Genomic DNA, 20,384 nt, shown 5'->3' with positions numbered 1-20,384 from the left:
TAAGAAAATCGTCAGCTGATCGACTATTGTCAAACTCAAACTGTCAGTCATTTATCAACAAGTAATATTCTCTTGATATGGAAAAGCTTGGTGCCCTAATGCACTCTATGATTTTTTGATGACAGTGATAATGATTGCAAAAGGCTCTGTAGTGATATGACATATTGGAGGATCTCATCTCGTACTTTTAGAAGTTCAACCATACAAATTCTAAAGTTCAAGAAGCGCGGGAAATTCATCTGATTTTAGTATATTGTTTTGAATCGTTTAAGATATGATAGGAAACATATTTTCCGATTCCTATTCTATTTAGATTTGATATAATTTTGGCACTGTACTGGCAGCCGTCCAAATCCGTTACAATAACAAAGAATATTTCAATAAGACGTAATGTAACGAGTTGGCGATTGGAATTGAATCGTAGGCAAATTTGTAGTGTAAACCCAGAAAGATTACAAAAGGAAGAAAAAAGAAAAGATATCGCCGAAACAAGTTCGCATTTGCGTAGGTAGGTACCTTTTATGCATATATAGATATCAGTAAAGACCGTATGCCGTTGCCTGTGAATAAAACCTGCCAAGTACCTTTAAAATCCTATAAACCTGTTTTTCTTTAATAAACATTGCAAGGCTAATCAATCTGTCTACCTATGCCATGGTCACAAAATATAAAGTATTCAGTTAATAGATAAATATTATTTCCAATTATATTAACAAAATCAATTTATTCGTTGCGTCCGCGTCGGTCGGAAAGGTCGGAACACTCAAGTTGTTAGAAAGATGAAACTGTACCATTGCGTTTTATAAAATTATAAATCACAGGCAGTAATAAACATTTACGACCGCACCGACAAAGTGCATACCTACATACAAGCAATATGTCGCTTATTTAATTTATTCTGAAACCGGTTGATTTTGCCCCCACTCCCCTACAAAACAGCTGATTGTTTCCAGCTTCAAATATCGACATTGACAACAATGAATATAATTTCGTGTGTAATTTATTAATTTTGTACTTTTTGACTACATTGTTTGTCTACAAATTAATTTAGCTGCATTTATAAACCCATGACACGAATAAACGAAATACTTACTTCTCAAAAGTTAAAATTACAACAAGTAGGTAATTTTTAACAATACTGCATCGCATTTTGTATTTATTTTCTAATTTGTTTTAAGATACGTAATGAACATAACTGTATGTGTAAATAGTGATAAATGTAATGGATATGATTATGTTATTGTTATTTCGCAACTAATACTTAGTAGAAAACAAAGCCATGAATCTAAGAATGAACAATTGTACTACAACTGGCAAAGGGCATTATTACTTGCCTTTTTGTTCATCCAATACAGGAGTACACTGTATTACTTGATCGAATTGTTAATGTTTATTAGTCTTTGTTGAACGGCTTTCACAATTTCATTTTATAGCCAACATTCACTTTAAGTCGTAGTTTCCACTATTTAGATAGGTAATATTTTCTAAGCAATCACAAAAGGACATCCGTGCCTACAAACAATTTAATACGAGCTGTGGAGTCTAATCTGATATTATTAAGCATTTTAAGTTTTATTTACAGCACTTTTAACTGGTCTATCAGCGTGATAATCGCTATTCTATCTCGGATCTCCGCTTTATAATTAATTAACTTTGCGCTGCAGGCTGCGTCAAAATCAAACAATGTCAAGTGTCAACACACAGCTGTAAATCGAGATTTGAAAGGTTTCACTTTCCTAACCGGTGTTGCCATATGAAAAATTAAAGGGTAGTATTTGTCAGTTGTTTGGAGACGGGAGTTATACGCTAAAAGTATATGCACGTCAGTATACTTCATTATTAATATTGAAGTAAACTGGTAGGTACGTGCCCTAATTTAAAACTGACTATTTAGTTAACAGTAGGTATTATAGCAATTTCATCAAAACGATCAAATATATTTGTGGAGTCTTGTTCTAAATATACAGAGTAGGTAGGTGGGTAATCACAAGTCAAATCATTTCAATTAGGTAATGAAATAAAACAATTGAGCTACATAACTCCTTTATTACGCCGGTTTTTTTTTAAATATCACTTGCAGGCCTGAAGTAACCACATATTATTTGAATGAAACACCCTCTAAGTAGTCATCTCATGTTATTAAGCTTTGGGTCTGCATTAAGAAATATAATTTAGACGTATCATTATGATGTGTGTAGGTACATAAAGTCCTTGACTAAATTTCAACAGATTGATATTTCTCAAATCCTACAGATGTTGCATTATGTCTTACTGGTCCTTCTGACCTGCATTGCACTGTTGTACCTACACACAATATAAAGCAACTATATAAGGGTTTTAATACATGTGGCTGTAACAAAGTAACAATTAATTGTGTTGCAGTATCAGAATAATAAACAGACGTCACTGATTCAGTGTACATAGCATGCATACGAGTAGCGGTACGCAAGCCTACAAACCGGTATGTTGCAGAAAGGAGGGAGGCGCCACTCTCTTTCATATTGTATCCCATGGTTGATCAAGATTTAATCACGCAGTTTACTCACCGTGCGAAATATCATTGTGACACCAGAAATAGTTTGGTACTCAGTACTATTTAATATCTTTAGTGTAATATTCAGGATTAAAAAACAAAAATAATTTAAAACAATACATAAGTTTTTACATGTTTACTTTTCATACATTATTAGAAGTAATAATTTACTTTCATACAATCAATTCTGAAAAATGTAGTTATCACTGAGCAATTAAATATGACTACTATTTTATTTTACATATGTAGCATGTTATGTGTTTTTCTGCCAAAACTTTGATGAATTCCGACTTGATTTTCCCTTGCCAGAATTCTTCTTTGGAGCAGAATGTGACTCTGTTCCGGCACCAGCTGCAGACTCATCATTTTCTGCTTGTGTTTTCAATGTTTTCTTTATATACAGTATCTATAAATAAAATAAGAATTTATAAAGTCAATTATATTTTTAGGACAGGACAGTTTTGTTTTCTTTTATTTTTTATGGAATAGAAGGACAAACATGTAGTAGTAGAGTAGAAGCACCATGTGGTAAAGGTTCACCACTGACAAATTAATGAAGATCAGAGTATACTTAAGAGCTCTGCTCTTCAAGGTGGGTGGTACGAGCTTATTTTGAAGGTACCTTACATTTCCTTGCACTATAGTGGATTTCGGCAAAACTAATACAGATGGTGACAATATTTTAGTTTCTGCTATTGTGGAATTTAGCGACAGGAACGAATTTAATCAGGTTAAACACATCTTCAAAACATGTGATAGATGCTATAGAAGACACAAAATCAACTAACATCTCTGGACTACTGTTATTGAGTTGCACCATGCACATGTGGTACCGGCACACCATATAATCCTATAGGTACTATTAAGCTGTGGTTCTTATTCTATAGGTATTACCATATTATGTTATTTTACATGTAAATGTGTTTAGATAGCAAAAACAACAACATATTAAGGCATTTTTTTGCCTTTTTATTCTGGCAGACACTTAACACTACAAACTTCCAAGTATACCAAAACTCACTATAGAACAAAGTGGTGGTGAGCCTTAAACCCAGAATGGTGGTGCCTGAACCAGATCTTTTTTTCAGCAAGGGGATGTATATCTTCCAGAAGATTCTGGCTAGCCACTGTTTGACTAGCAGTGTAGGATATGCACCCATTAAAACCCTTTTTTCTTCTTTATCTTCCTTTTTCCTCACCAACAGGACCAAAATTAAAATTATCTGTATAGGATATCACTGATGCATGTCAGTCAGGCTGAAGTGAACTTTTGTAAATCCTATCTTATTAAAATGTAAGAATATTTCATTTTTTATGTATTAATTAATTATGCCACTGGTAGGCACCGAGGAGGATGGAATGAAGATTTCCTCGCATCAGCGGCATCTGGATCGTTCAGCGATAAACAGATATAGTAGGATGCAAAAAATACCGCATATCATCACATTCTGCTGACCTATAGTGGCACACGCAGTGGACCTTTAAAAAGCAGAGGAGTGATCAGCATGGTGCTCCGGATCAGGCAGTGGTTCCACAACCCTATAGGAGGATGGAGGAGACCCCAAGGAAGAGGGAGTATGTGCTCAAGGAGCAGATCAGTCTTTGCGTTACCACTAAGTCAAAGTGGCGTCGATAGCATCCATAGTTTGACCTACAAGCCTTCTACATCTTCGCTCGACTCTACGGATAATCTAGTAAGGTAATCAACGATTTGACGACGTATTTATACGACAATGCGTTTTGGATGGCACCCTCAACCATTCTCAACACTCTCCATGCTAACCAGTAATTTGTTGCTTCAAGATAATCGGTCATTTCCGAATTGTCATTTCGGCACACTGCACGTCTGAAACAGCTTAGTAAAGCTAGTCTTCTCTCTAGGGTAATTTCCGATGTCTACTGTACGCCTATTGTGCGTCTAATGGTTGGGTTCAAGGACATTTAAGACTGTGCGAGTTGGTTCATTTCACACACAACCATTGAATTTTTTTGCATGAGTGTAGGTTACCTCAAATTTTTTTTCATCACCATACGAGCGTCGAATAAATGTAGATATGAATTTGCCTCATTCTACCCATTTTAGCCACAAACTTGGATAACATTCTCACCATCTAGATGTCCGGTTTCCTTTAAGAAATGGCTTCCTTGTGCAGTGATTCCAGTATATTTCTAGAAGGTGGGTTATATTCCTGTGACTATTTCTGTTGTTGTACATGTGGGCAATGGTGATCACTTAACATCAGATGACTTAAACTTTTGTTTGATCTCCTCCATCAAAAAAATATAAATTCAGCATAATCCCTTGGCAACTAAACTGCTTGACACCTTTCTAGCTATCTTCTTACAACTTAAACAAAATCAAATCAAGTCTAGTTATTTCCGGTGAAAAAATTTCAATACAATCAATGACTGCTATCTTCCAATGATTATGGACCTCTATCTTATTACTCTCTTATTCTGCATACTTTAGACAAGGCTTCATTTGATGTGTCATCAAACTTTCACTTCCCCTATATGATGCAACTAGATTTCAAGGGTCTTCTCCAATACTTTCAACAGCATTCACTACCTATACATTTTGCACATCAATCTACTTTCAGCCTTTCTACCTGCTAAAACCACCTCAACTAAAATATTATGAATTAACCTTTCCATTCCAGGAAACAGATCGGCGAGATTTTGACGCTCGCGCAGTGTTCTGTCAATGCGTATTATTTTAAGTGAAGCAATTAGATTGTTTATAATTAGGATGATTTGAGTGAATGTTTCAGAAAGCTATTGAAACAAGCTATAAGACCATGCAAAATAAACCATATTATAAAACAAAATAAGGGTCAGAACTTGGTGAGTGAGTAGGGTGCAGTATGGCACTTCCGGTATTGATGAATCTGAAAAATCTAGTGCCGGTTAAGGTTATAATTACCTCTTGGTCAATAGCCTGTTGATGTCTTATTGCTCTCTGCTTGTGATGGTTTGCTCTCTGGATGTGCTTGTCTACTGAGGACAGCACAGCCTCACACGCATTGCACCAGTCAGCAAGTACATCAGCAATACCAGCTGCATCTTCCAGTCTTGCATCACGGCCCAAAGTAACATCCACCTCCAATCTTTTACATTCTTGATCTAACTTACCATGGATTATATCTGAAATGTGTAGGGTATGCAGGTTAGCTATTATCTATTATTACTTAGTTAAGTAAGTAAGTAGCAAACATAGATTTACAATATACTAGTGTATAGACTAACAAAGTGTGCAAAAGTGAAGAACATCTCTAATGGAGATACAGAAAGAAAAGTGACAGTTCCTAAACAATCAGCCACTCTTGACATCAGTGCCTTACTATTTTCTATATTAAACCACTCCCTAACACAAATATTGACTAATAAAAATAATCACACATTATCAGGCAGCAGTTTGTTTATACTAGTATATTCTAAGTCAATAATATTTGTCATGTCATAGCTATAAAATTTACTTATAATCATTTAAAACACAGGTCTTTTTAATGCTTCTTGGCTTGTTATCAGCCTAAAGTGGTCCTGTACTCCGACATTGGTGTCATATTGTATTATGCAAAATTGCAAGCATTAAATAAAGTATTTTTTTATTATTTTACATCAGAATCTATACCCCCTTCTTATCCGAACAGCCAACTCACTAAAAACATGTCTTGAATGGGCTGACAAAGTAGAGATTCCTGTGCTAGAAAAAATGTTTTTACATAAATTGTCAGACAAAGATTTTTATTTATCATAAAATACCTCCTGACAAATTATATTGGATTTCTTTAAAAAAAATCATAACTTATGTTTATAGGTACATTATTTCACATGTTATTTGTTTTATTTCATAAAAATACCCTTTATATTATCTGTACTGATCCAAATGCTCCAGGAATCTGAAGGACTGGTAAATAATCAGAGTTCGGATTAAAGAAGTCCTGCTGTATTTGGTTTAGCAGACAAAAAATAAAATGTAGAATATTTAAACAATAATCATTAATGTTAAAACTAGAAACTAAAAAAAAAACTAAATCATGGAAGTGACCCTTCCATTAAGTGACATTAGGAAAAATAGAATAGAACATTTTGTGGGCATCTGCTTTTCCAACCACTAATATCCATAAGAAAATTATTTTTTAATCAACACATTAATTAACAGATATATAATAATAATAGTAGCATATCTCTATAAATTGCCTCAATAATAAAGCCTAACCTAAACATATAATAATCATACACACCTGCATAAATTGCCTCAATAATTAAATCCTCTAAGTCCCGTACATTTCTTATATCCAACTCTTTTAGGAGTACACTATAGGGAATTAATTTCTCCTGAGTGGCTAGTGTTGCTATTGTTAAATGTTGTAGTTTTTTACACTGTGATTCAGTTAATTCTAAATAATCAGACTTATTCTCAATATAGTCTTTATATGTTCCATATGCAAATAGATGTAATGATTTAAAGTGCTTTTCATATGGCCCAGTTTCAAGCTGTAATAAATAATAACATTTATTGATTGATTTAAGGTTTTAGTATTTTTTGTTGTATACTTCCTTACATAAATACAAAATATAATTCATATACAAGACAATTGAAAATTCACTATCTGGTACATAATATTACTGTATGTGTTTTAGAGTGCTGCCTCATGAGGATCAAAAATTATTTCAACAGGGGTTTACACTGAATCTAATATGGTTTTACTGATGAAACAGATCTCTAATATTACAACGTTGTTTTGTTATTCCAGATAAATAAAAACAAATAAATATTATTTGTAAAAGTTAACCTCTTTTATGTTTGGCATTTCCAACAGCTCACCAAATACATGTACCCCTGGGGCTTCTAGGACTTGCTTGATTAGTTCTGCACATGCTGAGCCCTTCGCACCCTTGGCCAGGAGTATAAATTGTTCTATGGGGTGATTCGTGGCAACCGAAAGAAGCGATGAAGGCTCATCCATTGACATGGCGGAATTCATTTTTACTACGATAGAGCATCAACTGATTGGATCAAGCTTATATTTACAATAATATAATTACGTAAGTTATATATAACACTATGATATATTAATTTGAAAGCTTTTATTTGTTGTTTGTAACAACAACTTTGCATAAATTAATCCAATCCACAAAGAAAAAAAATTAAATTAATATACTGAGTACTGACAAGTGACAACTGACAATCAAATAGTACTCTGTGCTGACAAGTGAATCAAAGAATATAATATCTGTAACGAGGCGAACGCCAACATCATACTATGCCACCGGAATTAAGTTATTTATTACTACTATTTAGTATATTTTTATGTGTAATTAACGTTCAAAACAATAAAAAGAAAATGTCAAAATGATAGGTATGTGGCCTATTGAAATAGTGGATTCAAAATGTGTAGAAACCAAAGTAATTAGGAGGCTAGTAAAATTTCTTCGTGTAATCGCGTTGTGGTTTGCAATAGATATTTTTATGAATTCAGTCACTATAATGTATAAAATCGCCTTATAATTGTAATAATAAAATATTTTCTAATAAAAACATGAATTTAGTACTGTCACGCGCCCAAAGACGAGGAAAGGCAAAATTTTCTTGTATACGAATCCAAGTATAAAAAAACTAAATAAACCATAAACAATAAAATGGCGTTTAGTTTTTTGTGTGTGCGCTAGTAATTGTTTTCCGAAAAACACAATAATAATTGGCGATTTTTCACACAATATACATATAAATGGGGTTGTGTTTTATGATGAAATGTTTCTTGGGATTAGTTAACATAAATAAGTTAGAGTTATTATCATATTACGTGCATGCCAATGAATTCTATAGCGTCCTGTGCCGCGTTTTTTACTAAATTTTATGTTTATATCAATGAAGAGATTGTAGTAGATCGCTAAATATTTACTGGAAATGATTGGTAGGATGTAATATAATCGTTAATAACCGTCCCAACTCTAAATTTCGGCGGTTGATTGACGGGTGTGTTGCGTTAGTGTGCAAGTAGGTGTGTGAAACATTACATGGACATAATGGCAGAGCTGTCATGACGAAACTGTTTACTTGTGTTGACTATCGTGTGTTAAACTTGTGTTAGTTTGTTTATTTTCAATGCGGTGACAACTTATAGTTTGCGAAAATGTGTATGCCAACACCAACAAATGTGTCTGGCTTTGCTTATTCGTGGGGTTTTACAAGCTCTGCGGATCTCACGAAGTGTGAGGTGGACACACCAGGCAGTTTGAGTTATACTTTAGGCAATACGGTAATTATTTTTTATAACTCTTGTTAAAATAACTGCTTAACAGAATAAGAAAATGGGGAAAACAAATGAGTGATTATACATATGTAATGAAGCAAAATAAAAAGCATTTGATGATAATTTGTAATTACAGCACCAATGGAGTCTGAATCCACAAAAGATTGTTAATAATTGAATAATTTTAGATTGAGGTTGTATCCTGTTATGACTTTGATTCTTTCATTTATAATAAAAAATGTGCCTTTTTTTTCTTGCATTCTTATTAGAAAAATGGGAAGTATTTTTATTTATTTATAATAATCATAATTTTCAGGTTTCTCCTGAGACAACCCTAACTGTTATGTCCCATAAGTCTCCGCAGGTACAGGAGAAAGTTGGGACTGTGACTGTGGCATCTAATAGTGCAGCTCAAGTTACTAGAGTAGTTACTACTGGCACACCAGGGGGAGGCAGAAGGGCTATGTTTGTGCTTAATGAATCACCAACCCAAACAATAAATAGAGTTTCACAACAAAATCAGACAACAAGTATACAAAGTGAGTAAAAGTAAAACAAGCATTTTAAAATGTTTATTATAGCTCTTGTGAATTAATTAATATTTGTTTTTTTTTGCCTCATTGAGAAATTATTATTGTTTCATTAAAAATAAATACCAAAATATTTATTTAATTGAAATAGTATTTAATTTGATAAATTATATTATTAGTATATATTAATTGTATTTTTCAGGTGCATCAAATCTTGCATCTAAGCCATTCATGACTCCTCTTGGTCCAATCCAGTTAACAGCTGAGGAATGTAATGAAATATTGATGAAACGAGCCCTTCAAGCCCAAGGCATCGCTACTCCAGTCATTGATGCTTCTCAGTTAAATCATACATTACTAAATGGTGCAATAAAAAGTTTAGCAGAAGTGACAACCCAGCAAAACCAAACAGAAACAATACAGACCACTCCAGTTCATCAACATCATTTACTCCATACAAAACAAGAACCAGGGACAACTAATAATTCACCAAAAGTAAGTGTATATATGTGAATAAATTTGAGCACAATTATTTAAATAACCAAAGCATTAGGAATTGAGGAAATCTGAATAAAAAACATTTTGTATGAGCAGAATCACTAAAGATTGTAAATATCATCAATTGCATTAAACTATGTCAATGTACGATTTATAATATCTTTTGTAAATTTTGTTATAATATTATAATTTCATATATTTTTTTATTGAACTGGCAAATACCTGTAGTTATCTATTCAAAACTAACATTATAATAGAACATACATTTTGCACACTCCATCCATTGGTTTGAAGAGAATTGAAACCCATGGGTGTCATAGGAAGCCTAAGGGTTGTTTGATGTGGGAGAGTTTTGGTATTGCAAGAGACTGGGTGGGGAGATCACTTCGCATCACTTGACCCTTAGATCATTTATATGTCTAGATAGACTATGACTGCTGTGAAAACATTGTAAAATATTTAGTTTAAAGTTAACCTCTGATTTGAGCAATTCAAACACTTACACAAAATGTCATAAAATTGCGAGTGTAAGAAATACCTTGTCACACAAACTAAACTAATATTCCTGGCATGTTTTTATTGGTTGTCTAACAGCAAGAGTCTATCTAGGTGTTTAAATTATTTAAGACATGACCCCTATTGCCTGTAGTAAACCTCCTTACATGGCGTTTCCAGGATGGAATGACATGGGAACATTTAAAAAACCATATACAAAATTACCTTACATAAAAAATCTGAAACATACTTGTGATGCCATTCACATTGCAAGAGATTGTAAACAGTGGTAATCAATTACCATTTGGTGACCCATACATAATAATAATAACATATAAACATACATAAATACATTTAAACATCCATGACTCGGAAACAAACATCCATATTCATCATATAAATGCTTGCACCTACCGGGATTCGAACCCGGGACCACTGGCTTACTAGGTAGGATCGCTAACCACTCGATACATGCATGTTCCTTCTATTCCTTGCTACAAATAACAGCAAGTTGATATATTTTATGATAATAAGAGACAAGATGAGTAGGATATTTAGCTGATGATAATTGAAACACCCTGCCCATTTCAATGCAGTGCTGCTCAGGATTCTTGATGGCACTACAAATGCGCTCATCACATTGAGACATAAGATGTTAAGTCTCATTTGCCTAGTAATTACATTAGCCGCAGCACACTTCAGAACAAAAACACAATAATGCTTACAAATTACTGCTTCACAGCAGAGATAGGGGCCATGCTGTGTTATAGTTATTATTGTCTTAGTTAACTATAATAGGACCCTGATCTCATCATATCTCATCACCCTAAGACTTAATTTTGAAATGTCTTATACACCTGTATTATAGCAACAATGAGTATGCATGTCTCATTAATCCTTTCAATGTATTTATTTAGAGTTGAATAACTCTTTTTAATTAAGCAATTTTTATATCATACCAAGAAATGTATTGTTTTGTAAGTGAGTATTAGATATTGTATTCACAGACAGTGCAAATGCAACCACAGCAGCAGGCCCCTGTGAAAGAACGCCCTTATTCCTGTGATGAGTGTGGAAAATCATTTCTTCTTAAGCATCATTTAACGACACATGCAAGAGTGCATACAGGTAATAAATCATCTTTGAGGTTGATATATTTTGCTCATGTAGAGAGAATGTATGACACTAGATTGAATGCAATATATTAGAAGGAATATGGACATATTTCGGAAAGTCAACCTTGGTGCACATTCCACAATCGGATTTGGATGATCTGGAGAGACAAAATAAAAAAGTCCCAAGAATAAGAGAGCATGTATGAAAGAGTTGACCTAAGTGGAAAAAGGCAGGAAAGTATGACAGGTTTATGGCAATTGGAAATCAGAGATGTATTAGATATATGAATAAAAATTAACATAGTTCACAAATTTTCTAGCCCCAAATTAAGCAGGTTATTATGCCTAATGTTTGGGTACCATCCAACAATATTTAATTCAATGTACATACATAGGGAATAGTATTTTTTATATAGTATGTAAAAACTTCAAATAAAACATTTTTGGATGTACAGTAGAAATTCGATTATCTGGACTACCAATAAGTCGGAATTTATGCAAGCATGAACATGTCGGAACTCGCATTACACCATCCTATATAAATGGGAATTTATGCAGAACCATCTCATGATGAAGGAATTCATGCCTTGGAAGCTCTGAAGTGGTTTGAAAAACAAACAGAGTGGTACTGTGACTTTACTACAGCTGAAACAAATTTATGCTATAGCAGCAATAAAGAAAAAGTGGCTTACGACAAATGAAAATTACTAAATAATTATCTTAAACTAAATTAAACTTATAATTTTATTTCATAATTACCAAATGAAAATTACGATATACAATGTGTAAACAAATAATTAAGGCTGCAGTTCATAATTTAGTACTACGTACGGATGTAATCTAAGAAAATATGAATGTCATAAATAAGTATATACATTGTGGGTTGGAGAATGTATCTCTAAATAAACATGATTTTCGTTGATATGTATTTGTTGTACTACAAACTGTAAACAAAACATTATGTACTACATATTATGCACAAAGCCCACTTTTATTCATGCCTTCGATTATCCGAATGCCTCACGAGAACAATTAGTTCGGTTAATCTAGTTTTTACTGTACCTACTCGTTTTATCTGGCTGGTCACACACCTCTCTATGTATAAAATGGACGCCATTTTTGAAAATGTTCATCGGTATATCAGTAGTTACGATAATTGGCGAGCAGCTTTCAAGTTACCTGACGTGAACACCGCAAATTCTTGGCGGCGTCGAAAGCTTCTCTTGGTAACTAGAATCAGCTGTCACTGCCGCCGCTTTACATGGGGAAAGTGTGTTCCTGAGTTGTTGCCGGGACACACGTATTTATTCTAGCACTCATATTAAAAACGCGTAGTTCTGGACTAATGCAAATCAATCCTTGTCTATCCGATCCATAAAAGGAGACAGTTCAGGTTCAGTTGCTATTACCTCTCTGCTCTCCATAATCATGGAAGGCATTATTAACCACCAAGGTGTTAGAGAAGGTCAACAGTTGATTCTCTTCTTCAGTCGTCTTTCGCCCTGGTTAGCCGGCACGTGATCGTCTGGTATACCTAACATGATGGGCAGCGCGCCTGGGAGAGGGCCTGGAAGTTATTCTGGATATAGTGAAGGCCTTCGATTGTTTTCGACACAAGTCGCTTCTCTCAAAACTTCCATAATTTGGGCTCCTTCACTGGGCGTAGAGTACAGGTCATAGTCGGCGGTTATTGCTCGAAGCCGAAGCCCGTGAATGCTGGAGTTCCCCAAGACTGTATCCTGTCTTCTATACTATTTCTTATATTTCATTTAATAAAAAGAGCACGGCAATACTTCAAGCCGGCCCACATTCTAGCGCACTAAAAAGCCAGCAATACTCCATGTGTTGCTGTTGTGCAACGCATGCAACGCAGAGCTGCTCGAACCTCCAGGGATCCAGCTGCTCTTTGAACGGCTAGATCATTTAGCGTTGGGTGGTAATGTTGCTTCTTTGTGTGTTTACTACCGCATTTATCATGGGGAGTTCCACTTTCGATACGTCACAAATTAGGATATCTATTCTAGGATAGAATAGGGTTCTAGGAACTTCGTACCACATACCAAGTTGTGGAATTATCTTCCCGGTGCGGTTTTTCCCGTACAATACGACATGGGTACCTTAACCAAAAAAGCACGTACACCTTTTTAAAAGGCGGCAACGATTCTGTGATTCCTCTGGTGTTGCAAGAGAAAGTGTTCGACGGAGCCGTAAGCTTGCTTCAGTAATATAATAAAAATTAATATTATTTAATTATATCGACACAAATGTTGAATTTTGTATCAGTTGCTACATAAACTTACGGTCATCTACCGAAAAATCAAGGTACGATGTCTACATTGTATCTTATCCTTAATTAGTAGAATTTTTTGTTGCCGGTTAACTTGTTCTGGTGATTAACTTGGGTTCAGCGTGGGACGATTCTTCGGTGGAGGACGCGTACCTAATAAGTCTTAGCCGTGCGGTTGCGCTTAAGGTGTATTCTGCATGCAGACTAACATATAGACATTGTTGCTAGACAATACAGCAGATTTTCATTGTTTAAAAGAACATTTAACAACAACTGATTGAACATTGTTCAAGCACAAGATTTTGATTTTGAAAAATCGCATTAGATTACATTTGTATTTTTTATCCATTTATGTTGACGCGTCTGGTGTTAATTTTTTATGAACCGACCTTTATTTGAAACAGAGTATAACCTACTTTAAAAAAATTTCAGGTGAAAGACCACACGTGTGTGGACACTGTGGCAAGGCATTTGCAAGGAAGCACTGTTTGAACACACATTTGTTATTGCATTCCGCTGACAGACCATACCGATGTCATGAGTGTAAAATGGCTTTTACATTGAAACATCATCTTGTTACACATTCAAGGGTAAGTGTAGACATTACTGTTGATGTAGACGTAAATTATTCATTTATTTATGAAAAGATAGCAACACTCTTTGATAGGAATTATGGGTTAAGCCCTTTTATACTTTTATTTAGTGAGAAGAAAGCAACAATAAAATATACTAAAACTAATACATTACATGGAAACTTTATAAATTGTTTCTCACTCTGGAGTTTTTTTATTTTTTTTTATGGAATAGGAGGACAAACGAGCGTACGGGTCACCTGTTGTTAAGTGATCACCGCCGCCCACAATCTCTTGCAACACCAGAGGAATCACAGGAGCGTTGCCGGCCTTTAAGGAAGGTGTACGCGGTTTTTTTGAAGGTACCTATGTCGTATCGTCCCTGAAACACCGCACAAGGAAGCTCATTCCAAAGCTTTGTGGTACGTGGAAGAAAGCTCCTTGAAAACCGCACTGTGGAGGACCGCCACACATCCAGATGGTGAGGATGATATCCTAACTTGTGGCGTGTCGTGCGAAGGTGGAATTCGGCGGCAGGAATCAGGTTAAACAGCTCTTCGGAACACTCCCCGTGATAAATGCGGTAGAAGACACACAATGAAGCGACATCTCTACGCAACGCCAAGTGATCCAGCCGTTCACAGAGCACTGGGTCCCCGATAATTCGAGCTGCTCTGCGTACTCGCAAAGTCGACAACGATATATTCGGAACGATACGATAATAACCCGAATATATCGCACCTACCCTACTCTAACAAATGTTCGTATTCCATATCGTTTATCGTAACAACATCGTAACCATAGACAATTTTTTTTTTACGATTACGAGTTTAGAGTGAATGAATTATGCGCAAACTATGTACTACAGTAATCTGTGCTATGTCGCTGTGCAGTGTCAAAAGTCAAAACATAGCTTAGGCGCTTAGGACCATGCTAGACTCTGCACCAACTGTAAATATTCAAAAATTATGTAATGAATATAATATGAACATTTAAAATTGAATAAATAGTACAAAACTTGCGGATAATAAAACGTAAAAAAATGTAACTCAACCCTTCTCGTCGACTTCCTATTTCTCAGGCGGCCATTTGCATTACTTTCTACGCATAAACGATCAACAAAATGACTTAAATTACTTGGTAGTAAATAAATCCTGTTGAATAGTAAATCACATATATAATAATTTTAATTTTATTTATTAAGTATGTATATTGTATGGCAAATATATCTATACAACTTAAAACGATAATAGCGAAGACAGCCTAGAAGGTGTCGTTGAGATTATCGTAAATGTGACGTTTGATTGTTTGTCGAATTCATCTCTCAACTAAGAGTAGGGTTAGGACCGATAGTATCGAAAAATGTTTCGTTCGTTCAATCATCGTTTCGGCATTGAATACGATGTAACTAAGAAGTAGGATTCGACACGAATAATGCCACGATATATCGTATATCGATTTTAGGAGTAGGCCCCCAGGTAAGCTCCCAACACAAAGCCATGACATGGAGATTCTGTCTGTGAGGAAAAGAGCTCAGTGTCTGAACAAATTTTTGAAATGAACTAAGCATTGCTGTGCTTGAGGGCATAAATAATCGGAATTAATCGTGTTTGGAAGTGGAAAACGAGCGTGAGATTATGCTTCCTTATATTCAATAGTTAAGGCAACCCTTTTTATCTTACTGGATTGGTAAGCATTTTTGTTGGATTAGTCGGAATGCACCAATTTGATACAAAATATTCAAACTGTTTCAACCCACCCTATTTCACATAGCCCAATTTCGGGCACTCCTTTTCATTTTTCCAATTTGCAAAATCCAATCGTAAATTTTTTCATTGGCCGCGTATGTTTTTCCTAACTGAATTTTAGTGCAATGTGTCGTGTCGTTATTTTTGTACAGGTTCATAGTAGAGATCGTCCGTTTATCTGTGGCGAGTGTGGACGAGGTTTTCCGTTGAAACGACATCTAGTGACACACACGAAGTACCACGCTGGAGAGAGACCGTATGTCTGCAATGAATGTGGAGAAAGCTTTGCGCAAAAGGTAATCTATATTGTGCTGTTTTATTTTGATTTGAGTTTGATTTTCACAACTCTTCATATGAATAATATTTTTTGAATTTTTGGGGAATTAAAGACTTAATATCTCTCATACATAATTTTGTAAATTAAAACCAAAAATGTAATGCAAATTCAAAACCTCATATATATATATATGATAATAAGATGTTTAATTGTGAGGAAAATCTTATGTGCATAGTTTAATGTATTTATTTCAGGAACATTTGGTAATGCACAGCAGGTTTCATGGATCACTGTCGCCATTTGTATGTCCTGATTGTGGCCTCGCGTTTGCAAGGAAGTTCCAACTGGTGAATCATGGCAGGGTCCATGGCAGAGTGCCCCATGCTTGTCCAGTGTGTGGCAAGGAGTTCCTCCAAAAAAGAACACTAGTTGCTCATTTGAAGTGAGTTATTTGTTTATTTATTTGTCCAAGGTTGCAGGAGGAAGATATGGCTAATAACTTGGAAAGTGAATGATAAAGTGGAACTAGACATGTCTCAAATGAAATTATTTGGGTAAGATTTTAAAAATTACACTCAAACAGCAGCGATCCGTTTATATTTATTTTTAAAGGTCACCCACCGTATCTGAAGAGTAATCAACAGAAAAACATATCACCTAGACTTAGCTATTCGTCAATCCAACCAGCTAGCTGTATCTGGTAAATCATAATAGTTAGACAGCTGAAATTTTAACTGAGCGACCATAGAGGTAGTATTAGTATTAGGTTATACAGAGTGTTCTATTTTCGCTATAAATACTTAACAACTTTATGGCAAATAAAACAATGACCACCATGCCAGTTATGTTTATAAATGTTTCTTGTATTTTAGAAGTACATAAAGTTATTTGTACATTGGGCCCAAATCCATCATGTCAACTCAAACTGTATTGGGTTTTTTATTTATTTTTGTAGAATTGTGTGAAATTGTTTTGTACATATTTCCCCTCATAACTAATATTAAACATTTTAAATATTTACTCAATGATTCTAGGATACACACAGGAGAAGGAACAGTCGCCTGCTTTGAATGTGGCGAAGCTTTCAAAGGTAAAGAGGAATTGCAACAGCATTGCAAAATGACAAGGCATTGCTTATCGACAAACTCGACACAGAATCAACAAACACAGACCCAGCAGCAAGTGCAGCAACAGGCGCAGCAACAAGCGCAACAACAAGCACAGCAACAAGCGCAGCAACAAGCACAGCAGCAAGCGCAACAACAAGCGCAACAACAAGCACAACAACAAGCACAACAACAAGCACAACAACAAGCGCAGCAACAAGCTCAGCAACACGCACAGCAACAGGCTCAACAACAAGCACAGCAACAGGTCCAGCAACAAACTGTTATAAAACAGGATGAATTCAAGCCACAAATTGTACAGGTGTGTGTCGTTTAAGTTAATATTCCTAAGCATGACATGTTAATCTTGTTTTTATTTTATTAAAACTCGCAAAATGGATGACCTGATGTAAGTGATTATCATCACCCATGCTGCAACATCAGATGAAGTAATTATTTTTAGATCTCCATGAGACTGACCATGAAATACCACACACTAAGGTTTACTATATCATGGTATTTGTTACAAGTTAAATTAGATGCCTCAAAAATGCTACACCATTTGCTTTTTGTCACAAAAACTGTTTTGCTTACACCAAAAATGCTACTGCCTGAAGAAGCAAATAAGGTAATATACATACTTGAAAAAGACGAATTTATAAAAAAAAAATGATTTCCTCTTTTCTTACAGGTTATTGGTGCTGATGGTTCATTGATATCAGAGAAAGCAACCCCTGGCTATGGATGTCCTGAGTGTGGATCTTGCTTTAATACTAAGGTTTGTTGTACACAATGAATATTTTCAATGCGGGTATTGCAAATAAAATAATCCTTTTTTGATGTGTAACCTAAACTAATTGTCCACAATTGGTTTTTTTTTGCAGCTGGCATATATACATGCTGGTGTTCTGTATTTCATTATATATATAGAAATGGTCCATCTTCATCCAAATTCTGACTGATTGAGTATAAAATGAAATGTAATTGAAACTTCATTTTATCGGTTTGTTTTGAATTCTACTACACAGTCCTACAGTGCGGCTATAAATAACTTTCTTCCACGCACATAAAAACTGTGAAATGAGCTTCCCTCCACGGTGTGTCCACGACGATACAACATATGTCATGGGTTACTTAAAAAAAGCACGTACACCTTCCTAAAAGTCGGTAATGCTATTGTGATTCCTCTGGTGTCGGAAGAGAATGTGGGCCCTAATCACTTAAAAAATATCGTAAATACCCATCTCATGGTAACTGCTTTTTTTATCAGGAAGCGCTGTCGTTACACTTGCGGCTGCACGCGGGCGACCGCACGTGTGTGACGGACCTGTGCGCTCTCACCGCCGCGCTGCAACCCTCGCTCGTTGCGCACAGTGAGTACGCAGCCTTAGGTGATCACTCTAAACTATTGCACGAAGGTGCGCTGCCTATCCTATAATTTATTAGGGGCTGCATGCTAGATATAATAATGGGCACAATTAAAAAGAAGTATGTTGAAATGATTCTAAAATATGTCTTTTTTACTTTATTGCTGAAATAAAGTTTTTTCTAAATCTGACTCAGAAACAAACTGTTATAGTAATCATAAAAAATCTTCCGTATGGTCATGAGATTTCTAGTGCATGGGTTGTCTGCACTGATGGCAAACTATGGCTAGACCGGTATGCAAGTCCGTCTTCTACACTAAGGGGTTGTTTCACAATGTCCAAGTAAAGTAGCAGATTGTCATAGGCAAGAAAAGATTACAGGTCCAAGATAAAACAAATTGCGTTTTACCGCTATATTTATTCACTAGATGACTTACTTATCTGGCAGATCGGTCTGGTAACATCGCATTCAATAGTTTCGTTTGACGAAATGAAAATTTAAAAAAAAACTGTATCTTATACGAAATAACGTAACGCAAGATGAATGGCTTTTAAGGAAAATTTATTGTATATTTTACAGTTTTCTATTTGAATATATCTCTAAATAGCACTTCTACCACTATTTTCACTATAAAATCAATCATCACATTGTATTCCGCTTTCGTGTAACAAAATTTGAGAATGTCAGCTAATCAATTGTCAAGAGCCTTTCATAATTGTCCATTATAAACAAACCATGTACCAAACATTATAGTAGAGGAGCCCAAGCGGGGATTTTGGGATTTATTCTAGTGCTAGAATAACATAAGAGCGACAAACTTGCAACTTGTGAAATACTCCCAACATACCTGAGCCCTGTATATAGGGTCGAATGTCTAGAGCAGCCGATCAGATTAGTAAAATGCGGTCGTTAGAGCAACTCGAGCGCGTCAGATTGAGGTAAGGTAAGTTAATTATATGCAGTAAAGTGTGCATTTCAATAATCTAAAACTTTTAGCATCACGTCGTGAAAGTCAGTTTCAAACCAAAAATAGGACATTAAGATGAACCGTCTGTATAATAATATGACTCGCTTGAGTATTTCGTGGTCACGATTTTTTTGTATTATCAAAAATCGTTCATAACCTCTAGTCACGTGCAAATCGTCAGTGTATTGAATAGGAGCTACAATAGGGTTAATATCTCGTCTCAATCACTCGCTATATAAGATTTTGTTCCCTATTTTCTACACCTTCGCATGAAATAACACAATGCAAATCGGCACATAAATATTTTTCGTTAGAAACACGTGGGGCGCGCACACACTATTAATATCTGAAGCGCTTGAATATTTCTTTGTGACTGTTTTTGAAGTTATATTTTTGGTTTCTTCGTTCATTATTAGAACAGGCATCGGATTCAAGCCCATACAGCCGTATTCGTTATTTAATAATTAATTGTCAAACCCATCTTTGCTAGATTTTTACATTATTGTTCTTTCTACAAACGTAGAATAGCAGGATTTTTGCTTTGTTACGCCAAAGAAGTATAACTTCTTGCGTGCATACATGAGTACAAACACACTTTTTTTACATTGTTGTACACGCTCCGCCCACCAGT

At 35.2% G+C, this 20,384-nt stretch overlaps 2 protein-coding genes and 1 long non-coding RNA gene across 5 annotated transcripts in view; 2 read left to right on the top strand and 1 right to left on the bottom strand.

Moving 5' to 3' along the window:
* Positions 1 to 415: 415 nt before the first annotated feature.
* Positions 416 to 7,290, top strand: LOC126972904 (uncharacterized). Its single transcript, XR_007731215.1, has 3 exons — positions 416 to 508; positions 3,876 to 4,232; positions 7,178 to 7,290. It is a non-coding gene; the product is annotated as an uncharacterized LOC126972904 (long non-coding RNA).
* Positions 2,655 to 7,695, bottom strand: LOC126972855 (COP9 signalosome complex subunit 7a). Its single transcript, XM_050819957.1, has 4 exons — positions 7,330 to 7,695; positions 6,778 to 7,030; positions 5,457 to 5,677; positions 2,655 to 2,939 (listed from the first exon to the last, which is right to left on the bottom strand). The coding sequence occupies exons 1-4, from the start codon at positions 7,519 to 7,521 to the stop codon at positions 2,787 to 2,789; spliced, it is 819 nt and encodes a 272-aa protein (XP_050675914.1). The 5' UTR covers positions 7,522 to 7,695; the 3' UTR covers positions 2,655 to 2,786.
* Positions 7,696 to 8,183: 488 nt separating this feature from the next.
* LOC126972762 (zinc finger protein 665) overlaps positions 8,184 to 20,384 on the top strand; it is a 29,175-nt gene continuing 16,974 nt past the window's right edge. Inside the window, exons 1-10 of one of the 3 annotated variants that reach the window (XM_050819790.1) lie at positions 8,184 to 8,796; positions 9,107 to 9,329; positions 9,523 to 9,815; positions 11,321 to 11,441; positions 14,148 to 14,305; positions 16,188 to 16,331; positions 16,567 to 16,754; positions 17,347 to 17,740; positions 18,110 to 18,196; positions 18,689 to 18,836. In XM_050819790.1, coding sequence (XP_050675747.1) covers positions 8,671 to 8,796; positions 9,107 to 9,329; positions 9,523 to 9,815; positions 11,321 to 11,441; positions 14,148 to 14,305; positions 16,188 to 16,331; positions 16,567 to 16,754; positions 17,347 to 17,740; positions 18,110 to 18,196; positions 18,689 to 18,836 — 1,882 coding nt within the window. In that variant the 5' untranslated portion in view covers positions 8,184 to 8,670. Of the gene's footprint in view, positions 8,797 to 9,106; positions 9,330 to 9,522; positions 9,816 to 11,305; positions 11,442 to 14,147; positions 14,306 to 16,187; positions 16,332 to 16,566; positions 16,755 to 17,346; positions 17,741 to 18,109; positions 18,197 to 18,688; positions 18,837 to 20,384 lie in introns of all 3 variants that reach the window. The other 2 variants (XM_050819791.1, XM_050819789.1) reach the window with 2 other exon arrangements.

This window comes from Leptidea sinapis, chromosome 27, assembly GCF_905404315.1.
Source record: "Leptidea sinapis chromosome 27, ilLepSina1.1, whole genome shotgun sequence".
NCBI lineage: Eukaryota > Metazoa > Arthropoda > Insecta > Lepidoptera > Pieridae > Leptidea > Leptidea sinapis.
The sequence above is the reverse complement of the archived record's forward strand: the minus strand, read 5'-3'. Positions and strand labels throughout refer to the sequence as shown.